Raw genomic sequence first — 9,326 nt, 5'->3', positions numbered from 1 at the left:
ATTACATGTGGCACACTCCTCAGTTGATTTCCAGAAACAGTTATCAGTGCATTTTTTCTTTAAAAAAGCTTTTTAGTTCTTAATGTTTTCTTAAAATGCTCTGTAGCTCTTAATGTTCCTTAAACTGTTTGTAAAAAAAGCTCTACAGTTCTTAGTCTGATCCCAAATTGTTGTTTAAGCTCTTAAAGACTTCTGAATCCTCCCATTTTGTTTGTAGAGAAGCTCTTCAGTCGTTAGTGTTTTCCTAAACAGTTGGTAAAACAATATGAACAAAGGAACATTTAAACAGATGTTTCGACAGATGAGGATGTGTTTATATACATCATATATTCCTTAAATTATTCCAGAGACAGAAATAGTTTATACTATTTACACAAACTGAAATTCACTGCATGGACCTAGGAAAAAAAAACAGTGTACAGGGGAGGGGAGGCTGCCGAGGTATACTGTAATAATAATAATAATAATAATAACACTTGCAAAAAAACAAGACAGCCCAAGAACACCCATAGAACATCAGACATATGGTGAAGGAAGAAGAGGAAGAAGATGAAGAAGACTTACATACATTACAGCACAGTGGAATTCATTTCTGTGAATATCCCACCTGAGGAGGTTGGGGTCAGAGGACAGGGGCAGTTATTATGCAGTGCCCTTGGAGCAGAAAGAGTTATGGACCATGCTCAGGGGCCCAACAGAGGCATCTTACAATCAACAACCTAGAGCCACTTGAGCCCCAGCATCATGTGGTCACCTGCTTCTCTTAATCAGGGAGTTAGGTAGAGGAAATCATATCTGCAGACCGCTGTGGATGAATGTTTCACCTCCAGTACAATAACCACAAAATGGCTTCACAAAAAGATCAGGTTTCGGAATGTCCCAGTCACATCCCAGATCTAAATCCTATCCCAAACCTGTGGGATGACGTGAAGACGTCTGAGCGCAGGAAATCCCCTCCCCTGATAGATCTGAAGCATTTGTTTGGAATAAACCTGCCAAATCAAGATGTGATAATGTTCTGTGATAATTCTTACTCCCAAAAACACAGCGCTGTATTACAAGCAAAAGACGCTTTAACAAATTTTCGCGACCAGGTTGATGCAATATCACATTAAAGGTGAAAAAATAAAAATAAAAAAAAATATCTGATTTGGTCTCAAAAAGCTGCAATTTTATCAGGAGTGTTAATACTTTTTAATATAGAGTGCATCATAATAATGAAGCTACACCTTAAAACAAGTCGGAAGAAAAATCTTTAATTCAGACTATAAAAGCAAGCGCCAATTTTTTAACCATTACGCTAAAGGCTACACAAGATGGATGACGAATTAAAGGCAAGAAATGACAAAAACAGCTTGTTTATTTCAAGCAGCTATTCTCACTTTTGACTTGGGTAAAAAAATTAAAAAAAAAAAAAATAATAATAATAATAATAATAATTTGTGTAAAATACACTGGGGGAAATGAAACTAAAGAAGAAAAATCTACATCTTAATTGTAAAAGCATGTTCACATAACATGTTATTCATATAAAACAAACAGTTCCACATGTCTATTTTTGAGTCTCGATAACAAACGGGAGATCTGCAAATGTAGCTTTCAGAGAATCTGTGTAATTCGTCTTAGCCATCCAGGTCTGTCGTTTAACAGCCACAGATGCTGCCATGATCCTTCCAGAAAGTTCTGCCTGGTGTGAAGAAAGCTGGAAGGTGAACTCTCCGATCAGCCTGAGCTCACCAAGAACACTTTGGAGCCCTTCCATAGTCGGGTTTTCGGAAATCTCTGCCAAGAGACGCTTCTGGTAATCCGACAAGTATCGCAAGTAGTTAGCGGTCTTTGCTAGCATGCTGGCGGTTTGATACGAGTTTTCCGCAAGCTCTTCGGTGAACCCCCAGGGCTCAGGAGGAACGGACTGTTCTCTGGTGCATGCAGGCGTGACGGCTTGGAATATTGCCGACATCAGCTTGTGGACTTGAGGCATGTGATTGTAATGTCTAGCCTGGCTTTCGTGAAGCTTGTACAACTCGGTAAACACCGGCCTAAAAGGTTGTGCGCTCACCGGTTTGGACCACGTACTTTGGACCGAGTCCTCAAACTCTGGCACCATAACTGGATGTGGTGAGCCGTTTTCAGATTCGGGGAAATCGATACCCAAGTGTTTGGCTGCACGTACTATGAGATTCTGCAGCTCTTCAGATGTGAGAACCTCTTGCACTGAACTCACCCGCAAACTAGATTCCGAAGCATGCGAGATATCTAAAGACCCGTCTTCTTGCTTTACTGCAATCAAAAGAGAAACAGATCCGGAACAGGCAGCGGTACCCGTCTGTTGTCCCTGATCCACTTGAGACATGGTGGACACTTGGGAGCTTTCTGCTGAATCGCTTGAACTCCTTTTCTCCAAGACGTCGATCCGTCTCTCCATTGCGCTCCACTGTACTTGCATGGCTCTCTGTTGGGCTTCCAGTTTCTGCTGCACCATCTTAAGCAGCTGATCACGTTTCCGGTCGAGTTTTGCAGAATTCCTTGATTCCCGTCGCGTCCTCTTCTCCCTCACAGACTCGCAGGAGGAATCAGAGCTCCAGGACGAACATTCGGATGAAGACGGGGATTGTTTCCGTCTCCGTCCGCAGCCCCTGCTGGAGTACCTCATGCAGCATGAGTGATACCTAGACGAATGGCGTCTCTTGTGTGAGGTCAAAGGCGTCGACGTGGGCGCTACGGATGGAGCCGAGTCTAGCGTATGCTGCAAGGCGACATGTGATAAGTATGTACCTTTTACCGCTGCAGTGTTTGGGTCAGGCTGGTCCATAGATGGTGAGACAAGCGTGAACATGACGGGCGCAGTGGAGAAAGATGGAGCAGGGGCAGTGTTTTCAGTCTCCGATACATTAGGAGTAGCAGACACCACCCTCACAGATCTAGCTTCTTTAACCGGAGCTGACGAAGCCACCGGATCAAGTTTTGGCTGACTTCCATTCTGAGACGCCTCGTTTTTCCGCTGCTGGGCCTCCTGGTGGATCACCTCCTGCACCTTGGTGAGACGCTTGATACAAGTGCTCCAGTCCATCTTGGCACAGTGCGGACATTTCCCGTACTCCAGCACGGCCTCTTTAGCGTGTTGGATTCCCAGGCAGATTAAACACTTTTCGTGCGTGTCTTTGGACTGGATTTTATAGTTGCGGCAAGAACACCAGGTAAATTTCACCGTTGAACTTGCCATGGTGGACAGGAAAGCTTGTGTAGGACAGAGTGTAGACGTTTAGGGAAAGATCCGGTTGCTTGTACATGAAAAGATTTCCTAAATGAAAAACAAAAAACAATAGTAACAGATGAATGTACTGGTTCACTTAAATATAACCTATGGAGTAGGGCGATAGATAGATTGATAGACAGATAGACAGACAGACAGACAGAGAGAGAGATAGATGGATGGGTGGAGAGAGAGAGATATGGGTGGATGGATGAGTGGAGAGAGAGAGAGAGAGATATGGATGGAAGGACAGACAGACGAACCGACGGACAGAGAGAGAGATAGACAGGTAGATAGATAGATAGATAGATAGATAGATAGATAGATAGATAGATAGATAGATAGATAGATAGATAGATAGAAAGAGATATGGATGGAAGGACGGACAGACAGACCGATGGACAGAGAGAGAGACAGGTGGATAGATAGATAGATAGATAGATAGATAGATAGATAGATAGATAGATAGATAGACAGACAGACGGACGGACGGACGGAGAGAGAGATATAGGTGGACGGATGGTTGGAGAGAGAGAGAGAGAGAGAGAGAGAGAGAGAGAAAGAGAGAGAGAGAGAGATATGGATGGAAGGACGGACAGACAGACCGATGGACAGAGAGAGAGATAGACAGGTGGATAGATAGATAGACAGGTGGATAGATAGATAGATAGATAGATAGATAGATAGATAGATAGATAGAGAGAGAGAGAGAGAGAGAGAGATATGGATGGACGGACAGACAGACAGACACTTTATTCATCCCAGCGGGAAATTTATATTGAGATTAAGTCAAAATAACGATTAAAACTGTAAATCTGTAGTTTTATATACATTTCTGTAGATTTGTTAGTTTTTCCCCAGTATTACAAACTAATAGATCATTACTCCGCTTCATTTCATCTGAACTCCTGACCTAATTCATCACTCAGCGTTTAACCACCATAATATACGGTAATGATATATACACATTTATCATTCAGACTCAGTTCTCTGATGTTTATGGATCAGACCTTTATCCTGCAAAAAAAGAATATTTGTAACACGCATTCATTCATAAACTAAAACCAAATCTCAGTCTTACCATAAAAACCTCGACCGTGCACGGAGAAAACACCGCTTCTTCAACCCCAAAGGTAAACACAAAAACGGCGTCGCCTTCCAATGACGTCAAATGACGTCAGTGAAAGCGTGAATCCGAAATAACCCCGCAAAATAACTCTACATATAAAATATACAAATATACATATACAAATAACTCACATAACAACACCGTCTTTTTTTATTCTTCCCAGAATAACTCTTAATTACCAAAACCATGAATATACATCAATCAAGCAATCAGGTGAAGTGAATAAGACTGAGTATCTCCTCATCATGGCCCCTGTTAGTGGGTGGGATATATTAGGCAGCAAGTCAACATTTTGTCCTCAAAGTCGATGTTAGAAGCAGGAAAAATGGACAAGTGTAAGGATTTGAGCGAGTTTGACGAAGGGACAAATTGTGTCAGCTAGACCACTGGATCAGAGCATCTCCAAAACTGCAGCTCTTGTGGGGTGTTCCCAGTCTGCAGTGGTCAGTATCTATCAAAAGTGGTCCAAGGAAGGAACAGTGGTGAACCGGCAACAGGGTCATGGGCTGTCAAGGCTCACTGATGCACATGGGGAGCGAAGGCTGACCTGTGTGATCCGATCCAACAGATGAGCTACTGTTGCTCAAACTGCTGAAGAAGTTAATGCTGGTTCTGATAGAAAGATGTCACAGTGCATCTCAGTTTATTGTGTATGGGGCTGGGTGCCCATGCTGACCCCTGTGCAATACTAAAAGCACCAACAATGGGCATCAGAACTGGACCACGGAGCAATGGGAGTAGGTGGCCTGGTCTGATGAATCATGTTTTCTTTTACATCACGTGGATGGTGTATGTGCATCTCTTACCTGTGGAACACATGGCACCAGCGTGCACTATGGGAAGACGGCGGAGGCAGTGTCATGCTTTGGGCAATGTTCTGCTGGGAAACCTTGTGTCCTGCCATCCATGTGGATGTTACTTTGACACGTACCACCTACCTAGGCATTGTTACAGACCATGTACACCCTTTCATGGAAACGCTGTTCCCTGATGGCTGTGGTCTCTTTCAGCAGATCTCAATCCAATTGAGCGTCTCTGGGATGTCCTGGACAAACAAGTCCGATTCATAGAGGCCCCACCTCACAACTTACAGGACTTAAAGGATCTGCTGCCAACATCTTGGTGCCACAGCACACCTTCAGGGATCTAGTGGTGTCCATGCCTCGATGGGTCAGGGCTGTTTTGGCAGCAAAAGGAGGACCAACACAATATGGCGGCAAATATCGATGAGCATTTTAGTTATGCGAAGGTCTGTGTGTGTGTATGCGTCTAGAATTCCATGAAAAAATGTACACACATGCACATGTGACTAAACTTACAACAATAAAGAGTAATTTTACCACTGTTGGTCCAGAAACCAACACTATTGATCCACAGGTGACTCTTGACTAGGAAAAAGCAAACCAGGTGATTTGCTGGAGACGAACCAAACCAGAAATCTCTAGTGATGAGCTTCTGCTTCGGCACTGAGAGTTAAGAGATTTCTTTCTTGCGCTGTGTCTTGTTTATCTGTAACCAATAAATACTATCTAGTTTTCAAGAGGCTGGAGTTTTAAAGGAGTCTGTTTTCAAAGAATTAAATAATAAGTCATGAACACATTCTTCCATCCCAATTTGCAGTTAGTGACCGATATGGTTCATATTCCTACCCAGAGATGCATATGTAATCATTTAAATAATAAGTTTCAATGCCCAAATGTGATTATCATCAGTTTGGGGATGACCCCTTCCTGTTCCAACATGACTGCACACCAGTGCACAAAGCAAGGTCCATAAAGACATGGATGAGTGAGTTTGGTGTGGAGGAACTTGAATTTGGGAATTTGGGATGAATTAGAGTGGAGACTGTGAGCCAGGCCTTCTCATCTAACATCAGTGCCTGACCTCACAAATAGAGGAATGGTGAAAAATTCCCATAAACACACTCCTTGTGGAAAGCCTTCCCAGAAGAGTTGAAGCTGTTATAGCTGCAAAGGGGCGGGACAACTCCATATTATATTCATGTGCATGTAAAGGCAGTTTTGGAATGGCTCAGTCTCCGCTCTAATTCATCCCAAAGTAGCCAAGCCCTTGAAAAAAACAATACCTGAATTCAATGATCTAGAGGGGTGTCCCAAAATCTCTGGCAATATAGTGTATATCAGATAAAGACAGGAAGCCGACTTAATGCAACCTCATTTTATTATTTTCCATTCTTCACTTTACTGATCTGCTTAAAGCCTTTCCTTTTTCTGTTTTTCTTAAATTTCTTGTTAAATCCAGCAGACTGGACCTGTAAAGGCAGAGAGTAACACAGTCAGAAACATGCTACCATATATAAAATAATACCATTTTTATACAGAAAATAAAATGATTGTATTGGGGGAAAATACTTGAATAAAATACCTTTTTACGCTTCTGCGCTGCTTGTTTCTCTTCTTCCGGTTCAGAAACCTCCATATCATCGTCATCATCAGTCTGGAATTCATCTTCACCTTCCTCCATCTCTTCCCCTCCCTCTGACTTCTTTAGCGTGAACATAGTAGCTGTAAGGACGACATGAGCAAAATTCTTGTATAAATCTCTCACAATGTTAATCTAGACATGGCAAAATGTACAAAAGGCACTCAGAACAGAAGGAAGTACAGCAACGTTTTTAAATAATAAAAGCTGCACGCGTACGTGGATAGAGATCCGACATGCTGTCCTCAGAGTCGCTGGCTTCTCCCTCGCTGGAGCTCGGAGCCCAGATGCTGCTGTCTTGTTTCGGTTTCTCTTTCTGCTTGTGTTTGTGCTTGCTGCTTCCTCCGCTCGTGCTCTCCGTGCCACCATCTTCTTCTGTGTCTCGGGGTGCCTTTTTCTGCCGGAGTCTGATGGGAACAAACTCCACACCTTGTTTCATGCACTCCTCATCTGGAAAAGAGAAAATGTAAAACACATGGATCATGTAAATGTGGATTGAAGAAGCAGCCTTTGTTTTTGGAAGTTGGGGTTAGAGCACAGAGTCAGATATGACCTGGAGTAGAGAGGGTTAAGGGCCTTGCTCAGGGGCCCAAACAGTGGCAGCTTGGCCGTGCTGAGGCTTAAACCTTAAACTTTCAATCAACAACCCAGAACCTTAACTGCTTGAAATTGACTACGATTGGTCAGAAGGACAGACAAGCTCATGATTTGCACTTTCTTGGAAACATGACAAGCCATGGTTTTGGCGTTTTCTGATCTCACAAGAGGCTGGTAAGAAAAAAACTGTAGATACACGATATTGCCAGAAGTTTTGGGACACCCCTCCAAATCATTGAATTCAGGGGATGGGCTCAACCCCTTAGTTCCAGTGAAAGGAACTCAATGCTTCAGCTTCATACCAAGACAATTTGGACAATTTCATGCTTTGTGGGAACAGTTTGGGGATGACCCCTTCCTGTTCCAACATGACTGTACACCAGTGACCAAAGCAAGGTCCATAAAGAGTCCTGACCTCAACCCCATAGAACACCTTTGGGATGAATTAGAGCCGAGACTCATGCACATAAAGGTGTATCTACTATAATGTCACAGCCAGGGTTTAACTTTAATGTAGCCGTTCCATGACATTGATTATAAATGAATGAAAAGTCTGGATAAAATGGGAGGATTGCATCAAGAAGGCATCTGACCTAAAACCTGTGCCAAATCGAAACATGTGGACCAAATGATTCGCTGTAGCGACCCCGAACAGGGTGCAGCCAAAAGAACAACAGCAGCAACAGTAATCATGGGCAAGTTGCTCTGGTATAAGAGGAATAAAACACTTCAGGACATATACTGTTATGAGGAAAATAATCAAATCTGAGTCGGTTACTGTAACACCGCCTCAACAGAACACTCCATCATTGACTGTTTTCCTATAAAAGCATGCACCGTGTGTTTTATTTCTTCCTTACAGTACTAGAAACTCAAGGAAAGATTGGCAGTGCTAACAGAAAAGTCACTGTATGTGTAAAACACGTGCTCACATTCTGCCAGAGCTTTCCTGAACCGTTTTCCGCCGACGTGCCGAAGGACGTGATGTGGCACACGGTTGAGGTGTCTCAGGGTCAGCTTGCAAAAAAGGTGATTCCTGTGTGGGAAGAAAGAACGAAAGGACATGTCACATTAAACATCAAATAAAAAACAAAACTGACTTAGAAATAAACAACTATAACTTACGGCTGCTTGGTGCTCGGGACCAGATGAGGTTCATACTGACTGTAGTTAAACTCCTCTCCAGCACACAGTTTCTTGTATTTCTTCCCAGATACGAAGTTCTGTAGCTCAGCAAGCTTGCACGGAAACTCGTGGCCATTTAATGTGCACTTGATCTAAAAGCAGACATATTAAAGCATGAGCATTAAGACCATTTTAAGACAAGTTTTAAACCTGAGAGTCTTCTATTCAGGTTTGAGCCTCGATCTTAATAAATATTATTTCTTATTATGATTAGAATAATAAAAATATCTACAGCTGGTTACCTTTTTGGCTTCGGTCAGCTCGAGAAAAGGTTGATTTTGCAGGAATTCTCTTAAATCTGCAGGCAAGTCGTCCATTCCTGCTCCCAATGATCCACGTGTGAAGGCAAAAACTCGTCAGCAAAGCTATTTACGATCACCAGAAAGCCTTTAAATGTGGCCCGAAACACGAAAAAACACCAGATATATTTAATCACACAAAAATAAGCCGTCTATTTTAAAAACTACTCCTAAAACAATACGGATAAACATAATATCGGAGCTCAGGCATGACATAGAATTTGTGCGACACTTACCACACATGTTTGGCCCGCAGCTCAGATTGGCTGAGCTGACTATCGATAATGCCTGCACACAATACCATACAGAGCGCGTAAACAAACAATAAATAAATTTGAATCTTATTAATGTATTTTTTTTTTTTACATCACGCCCGCGTTACTTGTTTTGTATTCCCCGAAATAAACGGACCTTATTCATA

General features: G+C 42.6%; 2 protein-coding genes across 3 annotated transcripts; both read right to left on the bottom strand.

Moving 5' to 3' along the window:
* Positions 1 to 4,409, bottom strand: LOC131347974 (uncharacterized). Its single transcript, XM_058382476.1, has 2 exons — positions 4,335 to 4,409; positions 1 to 3,301 (listed from the first exon to the last, which is right to left on the bottom strand). The coding sequence occupies exon 2, from the start codon at positions 3,221 to 3,223 to the stop codon at positions 1,553 to 1,555; it is 1,671 nt and encodes a 556-aa protein (XP_058238459.1). The 5' UTR covers positions 3,224 to 3,301; positions 4,335 to 4,409; the 3' UTR covers positions 1 to 1,552.
* A 2,136-nt stretch (positions 4,410 to 6,545) lies between these two features.
* surf2 (surfeit 2) lies at positions 6,546 to 9,194 on the bottom strand. Of its 2 annotated transcripts, XM_058382601.1 has the most exons (7): positions 9,142 to 9,194; positions 8,849 to 8,993; positions 8,547 to 8,698; positions 8,354 to 8,457; positions 7,044 to 7,274; positions 6,768 to 6,907; positions 6,546 to 6,654 (listed from the first exon to the last, which is right to left on the bottom strand). In XM_058382601.1, the coding sequence occupies exons 2-7, from the start codon at positions 8,921 to 8,923 to the stop codon at positions 6,565 to 6,567; spliced, it is 792 nt and encodes a 263-aa protein (XP_058238584.1). In that variant the 5' UTR covers positions 8,924 to 8,993; positions 9,142 to 9,194; the 3' UTR covers positions 6,546 to 6,564. The 2 variants fall into 2 exon arrangements, with proteins under 2 accessions (XP_058238584.1, XP_058238583.1); XM_058382600.1 differs by lacking the exon at positions 9,142 to 9,194 and having other exon boundaries at positions 8,849 to 9,135.
* Positions 9,195 to 9,326: the final 132 nt, after the last annotated feature.

The sequence above is a fragment of the Hemibagrus wyckioides genome, linkage group LG28 (assembly GCF_019097595.1).
Source record: "Hemibagrus wyckioides isolate EC202008001 linkage group LG28, SWU_Hwy_1.0, whole genome shotgun sequence".
NCBI lineage: Eukaryota > Metazoa > Chordata > Actinopteri > Siluriformes > Bagridae > Hemibagrus > Hemibagrus wyckioides.
Note: the sequence above shows the minus strand (reverse complement) of the source record. Positions and strands in the feature narration are given on the sequence as shown.

Bases quoted from the DNA above. Each gene is read 5' to 3' on its own strand.
- LOC131347974 (XM_058382476.1), bottom strand. From the start codon at position 3,223: ATGGCAAGTTCAACGGTGAAATTTACCTGGTGTTCTTGCCGCAACTAT.
- surf2 (XM_058382601.1), bottom strand. From the start codon at position 8,923: ATGGACGACTTGCCTGCAGATTTAAGAGAATTCCTGCAAAATCAACCT. The intron at 8,699-8,848 runs GTAACCAGCTGT...GTCTGCTTTTAG, and splicing joins AGCTGACCGAAGCCAAAAAG to ATCAAGTGCACATTAAATGG. The intron at 6,908-7,043 runs GTACGCGTGCAG...TCGTCCTTACAG, and splicing joins CATGTCGGATCTCTATCCAC to CTACTATGTTCACGCTAAAG.